Here is a 19,123-nt window from a genome sequence, read left to right as displayed (position 1 = left end):
GCCAGTGTTGGTGGGGGTGTGGCTTTCTCCTTGGTAGTTCCTTGATTAGGGTACCAACACCAGACAAACAATCAAGCAGAAAACAATACCCTGACTTTACCTCTGTTTCCCAGAAGGGAGAAAAAACAAATAAGGACCTTCCATAAATCTGACCCCTCATCAAAGGTCTTACCAGCACGTCCAGTCTTGGATAAATATTTCTTCATACGGGGATTGTAAGGGAAGACTGAAGTGGTGGCACCAATCTCTGCTCCCATATTACAGATAGTTGCCATTCCTGAAGTTGAAAGAAATCCATACAAGTGAAATTGGAATCCAAGGTAAATACCATTTACAAATCAGTTAATAAACAAAAATGTTTTATATAAAGATAGATGGTAAATAGCATTTTATATATTTTAATTAGAAGTGGTAACTCTTAAGGCCTAAATAGTTGAATTCCAGGAAGAAAAGCACCTCACTCTGATTCTTTGGACCCATTACCCTACCTGGTCATGACCGGTCCCCCAGGACTAAGTTTATATTTTATTATAGGACAAACATTTATTTTCCTGGAAAGTCATCCCCCCTCATTTCTAACCAACAAAACCAAAATACCACTGATACTCTCAGAATGTACCAGATTCTCTGAAGTAAGTAGTTCAGTGACACTACTGAACTGTTCTTGGTTGGTTCAAGTTTGATGCAGCTCAGCTTCACATTTATTCCTCTAACAGACATAATAAAGGACCAGCACAAAGCAGCACTTTTCATAACACTGCTGATCCACATGGTTTAATAGCTGTCAAGTATTTCCCTCCACAGAAAGAACACAAACTACGTATGTTAGTCTAGTGAATAACACACAATAGCAGCCGTAACAGTCCATCATTAGCCACCAAAAATTCATTTTCACTGATATGAAATGGGTTATCCCTCACCTGTACAAGAGATGGAATCCACGCCAGGCCCATGATATTCTATGATGGCTCCTGTACCACCTTTCACAGTAAGTATACCAGCCACTTTAAGGATTACATCTTTTGGAGAACTCCAGCCTGATAGCTTGCCAGTTAATTTTACTCCAATTACCTGAAGACCATCAATGAAAATAGATTAAGTCACTTAGATTTAAGTAAATATCCAGTTCCTCAAATCTTTTGTGTAATATTCTAGTTGGAAATGCAGAAATAAGATACTCTTGGGATAAAGAGATCAATTGCTATTAAGGCTCTCATGTTTAGCACAGTGGTCAATAAGAATAGGGAAATGACAAAAATTCAGATTTGGCCCACCATAGCAGCATATTTTAGCAGTGTAGCATCTCCACTTTAAAAAAAAAATCTTTCTTGTTCATATAGCCCCATTTGCTGCATAAAGGAACATTTATATTCTTCTCTAACTTACCTTTGGGCATTTAAGCTCCCAAGGGATTCCTGCCATGACATCAACTGCATCAGCACCACCAACTCCAATACAGATTCCACCCAATCCACCACCATTGGGCGTATGGGAATCCGTGCCAATAAGCATAACACCAGGATAGGAGTAGTTCTCCAGGATAATCTGAGACAAACAGTACAATGTATTTAAGCAAAGATGAGCAAAATAACACTATAAAAGGTTTTAAACTTCTAACATGAAAGCAGGACCAAAACCACAGAGTTTAATGTTATAATCTTTCAAAAAATTAAAACTGTTAATCACAGGAGAAAGTTGACTCCTCAGTAAATAAGATGGCCATAGAGATTACACCAGCCCTTTCCAACCTGGGCTTTCTCCAGATATGGGGACTTCAACTTCCAAATTCCCCAGCTGGCATGATGAAAGTTTTGGGAGTTAAAGGTCATGCATCTGGAAGGCATCCAGTCATTGGAAGGACTCTTCTTTTCCTAATTCCTTGCTCTCTTAAATTATTCTTTAATTACAATGATCCCAAAAAACCAATATGATAAAAAAATAACTAATTTAAAAATGAAATCCAACAAGATTTACTTACTTGATACTTTTGTCCATCACAAACCTGTTCCTACGCAGCAGTGCCAACCAATCATGAAACACCACCAGAGACACTGGGAACCCATGATGAACAAACAGTAACTTCATCTTGTTAACATTCAACCTATGTTCTGCCCCACCCATACTCTCACAGCCTTCATAAACTGGATCAACACATAGACAGTATCACCTGTACATCTCAGGGTGGTGATGTACAATTGGGTAGCATCAGCATATTGATGATACCAAGCCCCACTGGGATGACCTCTCCCAGTGACTTCATACAGAGGTCAGGGGGAAAGAGGACTAAGCTTTGTAGTACCTTACAAAGGAGGGGCTGCTTGGCAGAACTCTCATCCCCACAATGAAGTGGGCTTGTCCACTGAGGAAGGAGCAGAACTATTGCAACACAGCATCTCAAAGTGCCAAGCCCTGCTTGCAGTCCAGAATGATACCATGTTGAGGATACTGAAGGCTGCTGAAAGGTCCAGTAGGACCAGAGGTAATAAATCAGAGTGACCAATATTATTGCAGTCCCATGCCTTGGCCTCACTGGAAAGGTCCAGATAATCTGCTTCCTCTAGAGTGTGCCATAGCTGAATTCCAACTATAATCTCATCATGTTCTCTCCAAAAAGAAAATTAGAGACAGAGCAATATTTAACCAATGTAGATGTAGCCAGGAAGGACCTCTTGAGGTGACCTACCATGGTCTCCTTAATGGGAGCTGACATTACCTCTTTTCACAGTGAGGCACTGACCATCTCCCAGAAACAATGTGTCACCCTGACCTCCTAAAGAGCTAGGAGGGGCAGGAATCAAGCCCACAAGTGGCCATGGAAAACTGCAAGACCACCTATCCATTTCATCAGAGTTCACAAGACAAAACTGGTATCAAATGATAGGGCCAGAAACGGTTCCAGACACCGCAATGGACTCAGCACATGTGACACAAGATTTTGGTGAACCTGAACAATTGTGTCAGCAAAATGCCATGCTACACTGTCACCGCAGCCAGGCAAGAAATCTACCCATTACCCTTTAGGTTCTAATAGAGTGGGTGGCTATAACAAATTTGATTTTAAAAAAAATGCTAATAATATTTTCTTTAAAAGGCAATAAACAATGCACAATCTGCTGATACAATAAGGGAAGAGGAGGAGTTACACTTTTACTGCTTTATCACCATGGAGTAAGATTAGATATGCTCAGATTTACTTTTAGTTTTCTTCCACTAGCACTCTGGATATCCATTCTGTCACTTCATTTCCCTGAGGCATTTGGAAAACCAGGGAGTTATCAAAAAACCAAGGAAAATCCAGGAACACCTATTATAATGAGCTCTGACCAGGAAAAAGTTCATTTTAATTTGTTGAGAAGAAAAATCTACAATCAATCCTTCAAAATACTTGCTTTCAATAATTAATCTCAACAGGAAGAAAATGTGCAAGGGGCTTAGGCAAATTCCCTGATTAGCCAATTTGATTTGAAAGGTAAAAACCAGCACTATATATGAATTCGTATCATCCACACAATTATAATGAAATTCTAGATAGCTAATTAGTGACTTTCCTGACATTATGATCCCTGTGACTTTGAATAGCAGTTAGGGAATTTTCCATAGCATCACACTTGGTCACTTTGCAGAATGTACCCAGGGCACCCTGCAGACATCCAGGGCAGTGGCAAGTAGGCCTCATTAAAAAGATACAGAGCTACCGTTACAAGGAAAGGGTTTTCTCAAGAAGCATATAGTACTTTAACAGCAGAGCATATGCTTTTTATGCAGAAGTTGCCAGGTTTAATTCCTAGCATTGCCAGGTAAGGCTGAGAAATTCCTGAACAGTTGGCTGAAGCCCCAACTGTTACTGTCAGTCACTATTCAGAATAGTGAGCATTTGATTTAGCACAAATTAGCTTCCTATGTCTCTAACCTTGTCTACTTTGCCCTTAACAAGGAAAAAGTTTACCTGGTGAATAATTCCTGATCCTGGTTTCCAGAAACCCACTCCATACTTGGCACCTGCTGTGGCTAGGAAGTTGTATACTTCTTGATTAATATCCTGTTTATATGCACAAAATTAAAGCAAGTTCATTAAATATATTCATATGAGCAGGACTAGCCTGACTACTCAGGAAAATCCAAGTGACAGTTTCAATCACATGCAGTTTCATTAGCACTTCAAGAGTTTCACTCTGGAACTCCTTAAATAAGACTGGTGTGATACTGGAATGCTGCCCTGGCAAGCATTTTGGATAGGATAGATCAGGGGTTTTCAAATTCTCAGAACTTCTGATCAAAAGGCAAGCTCTAGTGATAATAAACTGGCAATAATAATAATGGTCCAGTGATGTTCCAAAAATTAATCTAAATTAGTTCAGATTAGTGTGATCCAGAGAAGAAACAGAATCATTCAGAGTTCTCCAAAACATTCAGTTCCCAGAATGATAGGCCTTCAAAGTCAATGGTGACTTTCAGCAGATATATATGTACATTAATACACAAGTGTTATACATGCATGCATTCATCACAGAGATTACTAGCACTGGTTTCATTAGAGTTGGTAACCTTAGGTTCTCTAAGTGGGGAAACTAAGCACTATACAGGATTTTGGAGTTTATAGCTTTTTTCCCCTTCTATTCTATGGAGTGATCTTCAATTCAGGTCATCTTCCATTCAGATACCTACAGTTACGTTCAAGGTGCATGGTAAATTGAGAAGCAGTTGCAACAAAGGAGAGAGCATATGGATGTTTGTTTTGCCACAGAAAACTGTAAATATAAAGCCAATTTGTAACAAAAAAAAATCATGTGTGAGGAATACAGGAGATTAAGAAAAAAAAAGGATAATAAGTCTCAAGGCCAGCTGAGATTTGGATTACTTACTTCATTACTGACTCCCACAACAGGATCAATTTTGCATTTGTTCTCCCTATGGCCTTCTGCAAGATAATTCTCCAACCCAGACCCTGAGTCAGGATAGACTACAAGTCTACTTTTCAGGCCACAGTTCTCCAAAACAACTCATGTAAGAGTAATTAGAACCTTGTAGTACAGGAGTCAAAAGCAGGGTGGGCTAAATTTCACATTAAATTTGAACCAATTATTTCACTGTTGGCTAAATAATTAAATATTGACCTTTGCTCTTCGAAGATCTTTCTCACCACCTAGCTGAGCTTCAATAAGGTGATCACAGTGGATAGTTGAGGGCACTGCCACTTTAGGCAACCCACTACTGATGAACTGCAGCATGGCCATCTGGGCAGTGGCATCCTGCATAGCTACACGATCTGGTCGCAGACGCAGATATGTCTTGCCCCTTTCAATATCCTGCTTGACAGGATCATCTAAATGGCCATATACAATCTTCTCTGACAATGTAAGGGGACGGTCCAGTCTGTTGGGAAGAAAAGAGAAGGAACATATATATTCACCTCATGCATATTAATCATGTCACATATTTCAAACATAGGAATTTCAGTGAGACTTCTAAAAATCCTTCCTGTATCTGTACAGTAATATCTGGTAAAATGATCATCAAAGGAGACAAAGGCCACAATCAGTTCTGATACTGATACACTCTAATATTATTTCTGAGCCCATTTCTTCATTTCAGCTGTTGTTAACATTATACAACTAATTGCTTAGTTTCATACTTTGATTAAATGGGAAATTCACTATCTGGTTATAGTTAACACTAGTAAGAAAACAATAGATAAGGAACTGGCAAATGTTTCTGAACACATGCACTCAAAATCTGGCAAGTTGGTTTCAGTGATCCTTCTCTTGAGATATTATGTATTTTTGCCTGAAATTTAATGAGAGAATGCCACAATCTAGCACAATGCTATGTCATAGGGTTTCAGCTATTATTGAAACTTGCTTTAATATTTATTTAGTTAAGTAGCCATGGGCACCAGAAGGTTGTCATGAACACCCTGACACCTAAGCTGTTCTGTGTCAGCACAATAATAGCTTGTGAACATTAAACCTAACCAGAAATATTTGTTATCCAAATGGGAAATGGCAGGAGAAGAAGGTCAAAATCCTACACCCCACTCCTGCTTGCCTGATCATAGTTAAACATATTATGCTATACTGGCTCCTCAAAATATATGACTTTCAGATTTCTTAATCCTCATATGATAAGTATCATTTCTGAAGAATAAAATAAGCCTTTTATTATATGTCAATAAGTATTCCATTAAGGGATCCACAAAGAAAAGTATATCTAAATGCAAAAGTTACCTTTTTATCTTTCCCTCAAATTTATCAATGATGAACCAGTTAATGCAAATATCCTCATGCTCAGATTAGCTATCAACAACAGCTAGTTTAAAGGAAAATATAAAGCAGCTATCCATAGAGAAGAAACTTACAACACCCTCAAATTATCTCAACCAAAGAATTGTCCTAAATTATCCCCAACTTATTTAGTTTAATAAGAATATTCAAAAAGCCATGGTGGATCAGATCAAAGATACAACTAATTCAGCATTCTGTTCCAACACTGTCAAATATGTATTTATTTAAAGCATTTATGCACTGTACTTCAGCTTGGAAAGTTTCCCAGTGCAACTTACATATTTTTAAAAAAAAAAAATAGACTGTCTTCAAGCTTACAATTGAGGAACACACATACAAATTAAAAAGAGGGGGATAGGACAAGAATGAAAAAACTCAGATACCAGTTCTTAATGTTTTACTGAACTCCACATTTCTCTGTGCTGTAGCTTGGTGGAATGGCTGCCAATTAATTGTGAGGGAGAAGCAAAGTGTGACAGAGCTGGATCTGAGAGGAGGTTGCTTATACCATCGCTTTCCCTCTTTCCCCCTCCACCACAGCTAAAAGAAGCCTCAAACCAGGATGCCAGTAAAAGTCTATTGCTAACATTCTCCAGAGAACCAGTCTGGTGTAGTGGTGAAGGCACCAGGCTAGAAACCAGGAGACCATGAGTTCTAGTCCCACCTTAGGTACAAAGCCACCTTGGTGACCTTGGGCCAGTCACTTTCTCTCAGCCCTAGGAAGCAGGCAGTGGCAAACCACTTCTGAAAAACCTTGCCAAGAAGACTGCAGGGACTTGTCCAGGTAGTCTGAGAATTGGACACAATTCAACAGATTAAAAAAAAAAATCTCCAGGGCTGATATTTGGGAGGAATATTTCTTTGATACTGTAATATAGCAATCAAAATCAGTATCCTTATTTTCCATGAATATGTCCAAATCATTCTAAAAGTCATTTAAATCCATCACTCAGCCTTTTAGTACCAAATTCTAGAATTCTACTTCTCCTGAATCTTCCACTGTTCAACTTCGCTGAATGACTCAGATTTTATCCACCATTTTCATATCATGCTTAACTATAAATATTTCTATCATATCTACATTGGGTTGCTTTTTTCCTGAATAAATATTCTTTGTCAGAGTACTGTTTCAGGCCTTTCCTGCACCTACTTCCTTTCTACTCTATAATACCCTTTTTGGGTACAACAAGCAGAACAGTATATTGTTTTCTAAGAACTGTCACATCACAGAATTGTATGGCATTATCATACTGACAGTGTTACTTTACATTCCCTTCCTAATATCCCATGACAGAATTTCCCTGTTTCACAACAGCTACATAATGATCTTATATTTTCACTGACCTTTCCACAACTCCAGAATCCCTTTCCTGATCAGTTATCACTTCCAGGCCCTTTCAGTAGATAGAGGCGTTTTAAAATTGCTTACTGTAAACTGCATTTACCTTTCCCTAAAATGTAGTTTTAATTACAAATTTGGTATACTAAATGTAATTTTAGTAACTGTAATTAAAATGTAATTTTAATTACAAACTTGGTATACTAAATGTTCTGAAAGTACTCTAAAATCTTAGCAAGGTAGGATCTTCATTTGCAGAAGCTGATTCCACTGCTACAAGATTTATCCTATATGCATGATAATCTTTAACAGCATTTTTCATCAAATTACCTAACAGGGTGATAAGGAAATTGGCCTGTACTTTCCTGAATCTTCTCTGAAAATAATGAACATGTTTTAGTCCTCTGGAACCGAAGCCAAGCGGATATACTACATAATGAGGCCTTCAAAAACCACATTCTTCTGTGTAATAACAGCTACATCTTCTTCATTCTTACCTTTTCTGGACAATGTTGACATTTTTTTCAAGCTGTTCATAATTTATGTATTCATTAGGCTCAAACTGGCTCATGGCCGCCTTGGCCCGCTGGCACAGAAAAGTAGATACATGGTATCTTCGAACTCCTTTACTTAACAATTGCTAAACACAACAGATAAGAGAGCAATTAGCTAATATAACTGTCAATGAAATGTATACCTTCCATTTATAAATATACAATTAAACTTCATCGGAATATTAAGCTTTTATGGGTTAAGACAGTCTCTGAAGAGGTCAGAAAGCTGGAAGTACCATTTTCTGAATAATGTATTTATTTATAATGTTACTTCTTTCTGTGCTTGTAGCACTTCACTAACGTGACTCATTTTTCTATGCAATATCCACCAACATAATGCCAGCCTTCGTTAAAATTCCCCATCTCGTCAGGAACAAAAGTCTGAGCTACTCATAGGACACATGATAAAAGTTATATCCCAAGAGGGTAGTATCTCGAATCAGATCCATACTCTTGATGTTATCTGATGTCACCCTTGATCCATTTCCCACCAGAAGCACTGGGAGATTGGATCTAACTCCTGTACTGGATTGGGTTTCCACTCCTGTTCTGAAAAAATGAAACCATAATTACAATGAAATGAACTATATAACCTACAAGACAAAGTTGAGCAATTTTAAACTGAAGTTTTAAATCATTTCTCTCTCAGAGTTGGTATTTTAGGTTAACAAAACCAATGTACTGTATATATGTATGTATTTATTTAGCATACTTATATGGCCACTCACATACCAAAGTCACTCTGAGAAATGAACAAAGATAAAAACAAAACAAAACTTACAATTCATTAAAGAAAAACCAGCTAGAGAATTGGCAGCTGAGATTTCACAGTTATGTATAATAATAATAATTATATAATAATATACAAAAACAGCACAAGACAGAAGAATAATGATGACAAAGAAAATAAACCCACAAGGGAAGAGAAAGAAAGGAAGGGGCATCCTCAAATCATTTTTACATGTGACAGAAGAACACTGAGCCTTTACTGTAAAATTAATATGGCATAGTAGCTCTTTTCAATTTTTTTCATAGCTGTGTACAACTTGATAATTTTTTATATACTTAGGAAATAAGGAACAAAAATGTCAGTGACACGGATTTATTGTTGTTCTGAGGCCATTTAACTCAAGTCCAATATGAAAAAGCCTTTAATATTTTAATCCTGTTTATCCATTCACAGTAGGTTCTGCCAAATTCAGTGGTATTTATTCCCATATAAGTGTATACAGGGTTATATATTTACATTAAAATTTTTTGAAGCAATGGCTTTCCAAGTTGATTAAATAGCATGCCTTAGTGGGAGATGCTAAAAAATGGTAAGAATTCTGTACAAATTTTTTCTAAATTCTATAAACAATCACAGAACAGAGCTGGATGATCATCGATCATTGATGGTCTAATGGAGCCTGCATAAGCAAAATAATGGACTCAATGACCTCTATGATCCTTTCCAATTCTATGATTATATGAATTAGACCACTTAAGGAAATCCTGTTATAGTATAATCTTATCGCATCTCCTCAGTAGAAAATTTATGCCTGCTAGACATCCTAAGTATGTTTGGAAGGGCTGTGACTCTATACATACCAAGTCATACTAATGACCCCTGCTCTAAAATAATGTGCTATAAAAATGGAAATTATCTTGCAGAAAACAAAACAATACGCTAGACTAACACCTGCACTTTTACTGCAAGCATTGCAATTTGCTAGTTCAGCAAAATCATTTGAATATGGTAGGAACTGTAACCTCTTGAATGTAACTGTGGCCTAATCATTTCAGAATTATACTACATGACAGCAAAGCAATACGTATTCAGTATAATAACGTCTGGAATGTCTGCCTATCAAGCTGTCTCATAATGACCTGAGTTGCCTCGAAAAGCAGGGCAGGATCCCAGTCACCTTGCCCTCACCTTGGCTGCAAGGGCAGGGAGCTGCCAGGCAGCCTAGCAGTAGAAAACCTGCTAGAGAGCAAAACCCATTAATGCATACGCGAGGAAGGCAAATCAGTTTCCCAGCTTGCTGCCGAGCGAATATTACTCCACGTGCTCCAGAGAGCTACAACCAGGAGGAACATGCTGACCTACAGAGAGGAAGGAGAATGCTAAGACCCAAGAACAGAACAGAAAGGCACACTTTGAGCTGCCACCCTCACCATCACCTGGATGGGAGGCGCTCGGTTTTTACCTCGGATCTACTAGCAACCCGATCTACCATCCTTTTGCTCACCTGTAACTGATTGACTAGGACATAATACGGCGCCATTTTGTTCACTGACAAAGATGAAGTCGCCTGGTAATAGCGTCACGCACTGACGTTTTGTAAAAACGTGATTTATAGGCGGGGCTTCTTTAGGGCCATCATCACACTTCCTTTCGAAGGATCGAGAGTGTCTCCTTGGCCCTGGAAGTTATAACAGGCATAGTTCCGGAGGGTTGAAAGATCAACAGGAAAGTTTTTCTTAAAGAAATCCGCGATTGACAACTATAAAGCATAGCGATCTGAAAATTTTAGAGGAACCCATCTCCCTGTTTGGACAGAGATAATACCGGCTTACATTGAAAATCTTGTCACTTACTACTTCTTCAGTGGCTGAAGCGAACATTGCCGACATAAAATAAAGGAACATTCTAGCATTCAAAATACATGCCGGTCCCTTAAAACTATGAATTGCACGTCGTTACTTTGTCCTTACGCCTTTCAAATGTTTAAAAACTAAAAAATATATGCTTGTTTGGATGTGCAGCCGCACAATCACGTGCACTTAATATCATCTGCATCTTGTACTTCCTATGGATTAAAAAACAGTTTCTTTCTTCAGACTACCTCTTTTGAGTCTTCGTATGTATCCATCTACGATATAACTATACGACCAATGACGGTAGATAAAAGGGGCGGGCTTTTTCGGGTCCTAGAAGAGAGACATACAATTTAGTAATAGGTCAAATCTTTTTATCTCCTTTATCTAGAATGGGTAGTCCTACAGTAGTTTAAAGTTCGAAGCAAGAGGAAATATCTTCTTTAGCTGGGAGAGGCAGCCCTCTAATTAATCTGCAGGACCTCTATCGTCCCAAGGACCTAGAGGGTAGAGGTCACGGGTGAAACGTCATTAACAACGGCGCGAGACGAGAGCTGTGGGGATGGCTAAACATCATCCAGATTTAATTTTCTGCCGCAAACAGGCGGGAGTGGGTGAGTATTACTGTTCAGCCCATACCTGAAGGAGATTTTCGTTTAAAAGATGGCGGGGGGGGGGGAGGAGAGTAATTATAAACTATGCATGGTAGCCATTCAAGTGGATTCCAGCTACTCGTTCCTAGCCAGCATGCTGAGCATTCTGAGAGTTGGCCAAATCTGCTATATTTTATGGCATGTTTTATAACTAAAAGCGCTTCACCGTCACTCTTTTTCAGAATCAGTTCCTCCTTCAGTAAAAGTAAAGCGTCCAGAATATGCAAACTGAAGAATCCTGAGAGTTGTAGGGCTGGTCAGGGCTATGGTATAGTGATAAAGAGTGCCTGAAATGAGAGCATTCCGAAATTGTTGCACAGTATTATAACGTTAAAGGGACGCGGTGGTGCTGCGGGTTAAACCGCTGAGCTGCTGAGCTTGCCGATCGGAAGGTCGGCGGTTCGAATCTGCGTGATGGGGTGAGCTCCCGTTGCTAGTCCCAGGTCCTGCCAACCTAGCAGTTCGAAAACATGCAAATGTGAGTAGATTAATAGGTACCGCTTCGGCAGGCAGGTAACAGCGTTCCCTGTAGTCATGCTGGCCACATGACCACGGAAGTGTCTACGGACAAACGCTGGCTCTTCGGCTTTGAAACGGAGATGAGCACCTAGAGTCGGACATGACTGGACTTAATGTCAAGGGAAACCTTTACCTTTACTTATTATAACGTTAGTATTCCCCTTGAGGTCTTTTGCAATCAAATATCCAGGATTTCTGTGGAATAGTGAAGAAAGAGGAGGGCAGGCACTGAAATGAACCAAGGACAGAGGGAAATGAGTTCAGCCAGAAGATACTTTTTTTACTGGCACTTGGGATTCTTCCCCATCTCCTTCTCTCTTTCAGAAAGGACCGGATGTTTGATAAGCAATGGCTGGGTTTGGACATTGGACTAAGTAGAGTGCTGTGGAGACTAAGCCCTTGCCATTTGTATATCATTTAATATCCTAGGCTAGATGCCCAATCTCTTCTTAAACTTCCTCAAAAGCATATATCATAAGATGACTGGCCTGACTTCTGACAACCCTCAGAAATCCAGCAAAATTAAAATCTAGCCGCTGGCTGCAAGAAGGTAGTAAAATATTGGCCTGTTTTATGCATCAGGTCATTTATGACTTATTCAATAAACTATATAATGTAGCATGATATGTAAACTGTGTCAGTAAGGCATCTTCAAACATGTGATTTCTTTTTCATATAAACGTTTTTTTTAAAAAAACGATTCACTACTGATTTTCTTCAATAGCTTGTTATGGAGAATATTTTTAACAAGATTTACTATTTTAGGTAGATGTAGCAAAAAAAAAAAGTTTTTAAATTCATTGGCAATAGGAGCCTCCAATCTGCAGCTGTGAAATTCTAGCCTCTCCTTTTTCTTAGGAAGCTGAGCAATAAGCTTATGTGTCTATATGTCACTACCAACCTCTGACATCATGGAACATAAGGCTTCACTATTGTCTTTAAAAACCATAATTACCTCATTCTCTTTTCACCTACACATGAATATTAGCATAATAAAGGGATAAATAATTTTTAAATCAACTATGTTGTGTTTTGAACTCTCTGAATTTAAATATGACTTATTCTTTTTCTTTGCTAATGCAGCTATTGGAAGACTATGTGAAAAATGTAAGTATAGCTTCATACATACGATATTTTTTGTGAATGCAAGCCAAAATCTTCCACTAATTAATTAAAAATAAATATCAAAATCTAGTCTTTATTTTAATTTGTGAATATAGTGAATTTGTTGGAATAGTTTAAAATAAAAACAGTGTTGTTAAGCGTTTGAATTTCATTCCAAAAAGTTGTTTTGGTGCATACAGAGGTGCAGTTAGAACCTATCTGCAAAATTTTAAAGCAGTTCTGGGATCATATGGCACCTACAAGAGGTCTGGTTGTCTAAAGCTCTGTTTTCATGTGCAGGTAGAGTCCTATATGTAAATACTCATTGGAACTTAATTCCATCATGTGGTTATAGCATTGCACCTTGAATAGACTTGCCACATGCCTGAAAAGCTCCTCCTTTGACCTAAATAAGGAGACTTTGCTGACTTGGTATTGTGTTTTAAAGTGCTAGATATTTAATTAAAACATGAGGGTGGCCAAAACATTTTATGTTTTGCAAATAAAATATTAGAAAGAATGGAATGTGAAGTGGGGGATGATTCTTCAGATAACCTATCACCAGATATTGAGGGCTCCAGTAGCTCTTTGAATTGGGCCTGAAAACAGACTGGAAAACAATGTAGATGACAAGACATTAACATTAAATGAATGTATGTGCCATTCCCAGTTAATGAACTTCCTGCCCTGAATCAGCTGATGTTTCTGAACTGTTTTTCAAAGATAGGCAGATATATAACTGTAATAATATGATCAGAAGATAAAGCATAGCAAGTCTATTTCTACAAATGTGAGAAGTAACAAAAGGACTGCAGCTTCTTGAAAGCTGTTTTATAGCACCAAATGATAGTTCAGAAATTTTGACTGAATCATCCCACAGGCATCAATCCTAATATACTACATCTGATATATTGCTGATCCTTTCAGGAAAGCAAGAATATATGTATTGTATTTACCTGAAAGAAAGACAGCCATGGAAAGACACCCCTCTACAAAGGAAAATTTGACCAAAAAAAAGGCTATAAACATGCACAAAATTTCTGTGCCAGCTTCCTTACAGATTAAGAAATAGCAAAATATTTAATTAGTTCCAGAAAGTATAGAAAGGATGTTGTGAAGAATTGTTTTTTAAATAATGCTGTTAGTGGCGTGACATATGCTATTTTTCGTGACCCTAAAATAGGGGTAAGTAACATTTCAGTGTTTGCAGGAGGATGCATTATTATTTAAAATTATTTAGAAGGTAGCCAAAGGCATAATCATGACACACTGGTGGATGAGATTGCTGTTTCTGTAGTGGTTTGTTTTTAGGTGTGTTAAACTATTCCCAAAACCAATACATCTATTTCAACCATCTTTATTTTTTAGCTGTTGCTGCCAAATATTGATAGTGAAATTCTAGGGGGGCTAATGACCTCAAAAAGGGATTTGAGGTCTGCATGCTGTATACAGAGTGCTGAATACTTGCTGTTATGAGGCAGAAGCAATAGTGGAAGTTAGTATAGGCTGGGGAAAGATACTATTTTTGTCCATGGATAGAGAAAAGTAGACGTTGTCAGGGCCAATTGCTTTGTGCCACACTAATGTAAAACAATAATTTTATTCCTTCTGGAAACTTGAAATTGAACGTTTATAGCAAGAATTTAAGCAGAGGAATTAAAGTTTTTCCCAACCAAGAAAAACTGAATTGAACTACTAAGAAGCTACTTGTTCTTTCACTTTGTGAAGTAGGAATAGAGCTTAGATGAATTAGGGCACAGATAATGAATGTGAATCTCTTCATTGGTAGGTATTTCTAGATCTATTTATATGATTCAGATTGTCAGTGCTTGTCATTGTTTTACCTACATTTTACTTCATTGATTGATTATGTGCCCTCAAGTTTGTTTTTGACTCCTAATCACCAGATAGATAGATTTTCCTCCATGACAATCTGTCCCTGACCTGGTGTTTCAGATCTTCCAACTGCACTCATCACCACTGTAACTGAGTCTCTCCACCTTGCTGCTGGTCATGCTGTTCTCCTTCCTTCCACCTTTCTCAACATCAGAGCCTTCTCTAAGGAGCTAGGTCTTTGCATAATATGTCCAAAGTAAGATAATTTGAGCCTGGTCATTTGTGCCTTGAGTGAGAACTCTGGGTTGATTTCTTCGATGATCCATTTGTTTGTTTTCTTGGCTGTCCATGATATTCTTAGGAGCGTCCTCCAACACCGAAGTTCAGAAGCATCAATTATCTTCCTTTCCTGCTTCTTCAAAACCCAACTTTCACTTCCATAGAGTGTCACAGGGAATACCATGGCTTGCACAATTCTGATCTTTGTAGTTATAGAGACATCACTGCATTTGGATATCTTTTCCAAAGACTTCATGTCTGCTCTACCAAGTGCTAGTCTGAGGTGTATTTCTTGACTGTTCGTTCCTTACTGTTGGTAGTTGATCCTAAAAGACAGAAGCTATCCACCACATCAGTATCTTCATTGCCAATATTTCATTGATTTCTGTTCATTCTAAGACCCCCCCCCGACTTCAATAATGTCTCTAAATTCCATTGTAGTATTGCCTAAATGCTATTTGCATTTTTAGTATTTCTTTTGCATAAGTAAATAAATGATATATAAACTCTGACTTTTCCCATCCTGAGAAAAATGTAAGCTTGTATTGACAAGAGATTATTTTGGGTTGATCCATTCTAATTTGTTTATGCCCAAACTTGATAGTGCTTTCTAAAAGAAACAAAGAAAAAGGTTTAAGTTGGTTAAAGAGGGTTCTTCCCCCATACACCACAAAATGGTGGATCAATTAAAGTTATAGTGGAGGTCACTCATATGCCAGTTGCCTTCTGCAATTTCTAAATGGAGTCTGCAAATAACATAAGGTGATATATTTATATTTTGGAAATTAAAAGTCCACTGCAAACATGTCACCTTGGGAAGAAAGGACCAGTGACTACCTACTTTTCAAGTATGTTCCCCGTGTAATCAAATGGACTACATCTTCACTTTGTAGGAATGTTATCATCTGTATATCTCTTCTCTCAAGTGAAATGTGTAAACTTTTGATTTCAGGTGATGGCAAGTGTGTTATCTGTGACTCTTATGTACGGCCTTGTACACTGGTGCGCATATGTGACGAGTGCAACTATGGCTCTTATCAAGGGCGCTGTGTGATATGTGGGGGTCCTGGAGTCTCTGATGCTTATTACTGTAAAGAATGTACTATTCAGGAAAAAGATGTAAGTTTTTTAGAAAGCATTTTCCTATTTTTATCCTTTTAAATATATACTATATGTACTAATTATGTATTCTTAAATTACTGTTGCTTAATGAACTATGTACACTTTGGGAAGTTGAATTCAAATATCTGTACCTTTCATTTTTTATTAATATATGCCTTTTTTCATTCAAAACTACCTTGAAGCGAGAATGCTTCTCATTCAGATTCCCCCAAATTAATTTTTTGCCATAGTCATATAGCTAAGATTATTTATGATTTAGATTATAGGAGATTAGAACTAATTGTTTAAAGAAACTTTCAGTATTATAGTTGATCATTAGGGTAGCACTGTAATTAGATTTGAATTGAACAAATGTAGTTGGAAAGATAAGAAAACAAATCTACAAAACGTCTTTCTCAATTTATTTTATTTTATTTTCTATCCTGCCTTCATTATTTTTATAAATAATTGAAGGTGGCGGACATACCTAATACTACTTCCTCCTCCTGTTTTCCCAACAACAACAACTTTGTGAGGTGAGTTGGGCTGAGAGAGAGTGACTGGCCCAAGGTCACCCAGCAGGCTTTCATGCCTAAAGTGGGACTAGAACTCTCAGTCTCCTGGTTTCTAGCCTGTTGCCTTAAAAACTCCTCAAAATCATTCAGATAAACCAAAGAAACAAAGCATTTTATAAGGCACAGTATTATCCCACAAGCATTATAATTGGGATTTTTAAAAAGTTAGTACATCTACCACATACTAGGTCTAATTTTTAAAAAAAAGATGTACTCTGTATGATGGTATTATATCCATTCACATATAGCCTCATTGGATTCTTGTTCCTTTTTGTTGTCTAATCTATGCTTTTTTCATTATTTTTATTTGCTTGTTGTTGTTTCAAATTCTGAATTCCTGAGATTCAGGGTAATGTTATTCAAATAATGCAGCTTTCTGCAATTACAATTATAGAATTTGATGGAGAAATTGCATTGAAACAAAGCCTGCACTTTTATACTTCTATGCTACTCTCAACCAAGTTCAGTGGGAGGTTGCTTTCAAGTAAGTGCTTGTATGAGATTGCATGGATGTAGAGTACTATCTCCTACTAAATTTGATATTGATATTTGTCCCATATTTGATAATGGAACATCATAATTATCCATAGGCAGTTTGTGGGTTACTATAGGATAGAAAATCTCTTTCTCACACATACACACACTCACACATATTATTTCCCTATTTGAATTGTGATATAGAGATGCTGTGATTATTCCTTTTGGAATCCATTAGGCTTAGCCTTGTTATGACTGTTTGTCTTTTGCACCATTCCAGAGAGATGGTTGTCCCAAGATTGTCAATCTGGGGAGTTCAAAAACAGATCTCTTTTATGAGCGAAAGAAATACGGCTTCAAGAAAAGATGATCCCATCCCCTCTGTGGAAGTACTCCCAAAATATTTTTGGACTTCAGTTTTATAGGAAAGCAATTAAATGTATTTTGTTTCAGTTCTTATAATTTGATGGAAAAAATACTGCTTACTGAAAATTATTCTTGTCATTTTTCAATGATAACTAATGTTACTGAGGAAGTTAAATATTTTTTATGTGCCTCACAGAAAGTAAGTAAATTAGAAATTCAAACCATGGATCTTGATAGACATAGAACTTTTTTCTGAGCAAGTTGTTTCACTGTAAGGACAAATCCAAGGCTTTCTCAAAAATTTGACTAGCTGTTCTTTCAATGTTATGGTGGATTATGCCCCAATAAAGTTTTATAGTAGTCTTCTAATAGAAAGTCTCATCTCTGCACTTCTTGATCTTGGTTGTTGTTATTGTTGTTTTGCCGTTAGTTATTAGTTAATTAGTTATCAGGGAAATAAATTCAGGCGTAAATTAATGCTAGTGGCAGCTTGACTTCCATAGCAATACAAGGCTATAGAGAGTCACTTAGAGTTGCTCAGTGATTGAGGCAGCATACAAGTGGAATAAACAAATAAGAGCAGCATTTGGTATTGCCCTAACTTGTGCTTCTCGCATCAGTACAATATGGTTATATCATAAAACAGTCCCTAATGTTTGCTGAGAAAGACTTACTCAGATTGTTTACTTGGTTATTGTCTAGAACAAGTTCAGCAATGGGGAAATAATACATTACCTGAAATTCCTGGTGTGAACCATGAGAAACAGGCTATAAAAAGATGGGTGTGCATCTTTTTATAGTACAATAATCATCCTATTTCCAAAATCATCCACAGATCCAAAATGTGATCTGTGATTGAAAGGTGAAAGGTCCCCTGTGCGAGCACCGAGTCATGTCTGACCCTTTGGGGGACGCCACTTTCGCAACATTTTCTTGGCAGACTATAGCGGGGTGGTTTGCCATTGCCTTCCCCAGTTGTCACCTTCCCCAGCAAGCTGGGTACTCATTTACTGACCTCGGAAGGATGGAAGACTGAGTCGACCTGAGCCGGCTACCCGAGAATCCAGCTTCCGCTGGGATCAAAGAGAAGGGGAAAGTTTTTGGTTGCAATACTGCCACCTACCACTCTGCGCCACACAAGGCTCATGTATATCATGATCTGTGATTACCAGCTACCAAATTACAGCCAGATTCTGTATATGTTGTAATCCATGTAGAAAAATAATTCAGGTGAAAAAAATGGATATGGCAACTATAGAGATTTTTAGCACAAAGGTAATAAAACCTATCCAAAGAACAGCTTTAGAAAAGGAAATAACAAACTTCTCACATCCTCCTAATCCTGTTCTCAAGCATTTCTTTTTAGAAAGACATAATTTTCAAATGATTTTATTCACTTCCAATGTGTTGAATGACTTAAGCAAAGCATATTAACTCATACTGCAGACTTGTTACT

General features: G+C 37.6%; 2 protein-coding genes across 3 annotated transcripts in view; one reads left to right on the top strand and one right to left on the bottom strand.

Moving 5' to 3' along the window:
• The window catches only part of ACO2 (aconitase 2), a 28,155-nt gene extending 17,645 nt beyond the window's left edge, over positions 1-10,510 (bottom strand). Inside the window, exons 1-7 of the mRNA XM_063308292.1 lie at positions 10,409-10,510; positions 8,118-8,260; positions 5,115-5,373; positions 3,947-4,039; positions 1,387-1,545; positions 921-1,071; positions 173-277 (exon numbers count right to left, since the gene is read on the bottom strand). Coding sequence (XP_063164362.1) covers positions 173-277; positions 921-1,071; positions 1,387-1,545; positions 3,947-4,039; positions 5,115-5,373; positions 8,118-8,260; positions 10,409-10,444 — 946 coding nt within the window. The 5' untranslated portion in view covers positions 10,445-10,510. The remainder of the gene's footprint in view (positions 1-172; positions 278-920; positions 1,072-1,386; positions 1,546-3,946; positions 4,040-5,114; positions 5,374-8,117; positions 8,261-10,408) is intronic.
• A 617-nt stretch (positions 10,511-11,127) lies between these two features.
• On the top strand, positions 11,128-18,031 carry PHF5A (PHD finger protein 5A). 2 transcript variants are annotated; one of them, XM_063308581.1, is made up of 4 exons: positions 11,130-11,371; positions 13,013-13,036; positions 16,101-16,267; positions 17,582-18,031. In XM_063308581.1, exons 1-4 carry the CDS (start codon positions 11,320-11,322, stop codon positions 17,669-17,671), a joined length of 333 nt encoding a protein of 110 aa, XP_063164651.1. In that variant the 5' UTR covers positions 11,130-11,319; the 3' UTR covers positions 17,672-18,031. The 2 variants fall into 2 exon arrangements, with proteins under 2 accessions (XP_063164652.1, XP_063164651.1); XM_063308582.1 differs by lacking the exon at positions 13,013-13,036 and having other exon boundaries at positions 11,128-11,371.
• The last annotated feature ends 1,092 nt before the right edge of the window (positions 18,032-19,123 follow it).

The sequence above is a fragment of the Candoia aspera genome, chromosome 7, assembly GCF_035149785.1.
Source record: "Candoia aspera isolate rCanAsp1 chromosome 7, rCanAsp1.hap2, whole genome shotgun sequence".
NCBI classification, from domain to species: domain Eukaryota; kingdom Metazoa; phylum Chordata; class Lepidosauria; order Squamata; family Boidae; genus Candoia; species Candoia aspera.
The sequence above is the reverse complement of the archived record's forward strand: the minus strand, read 5'-3'. Positions and strand labels throughout refer to the sequence as shown.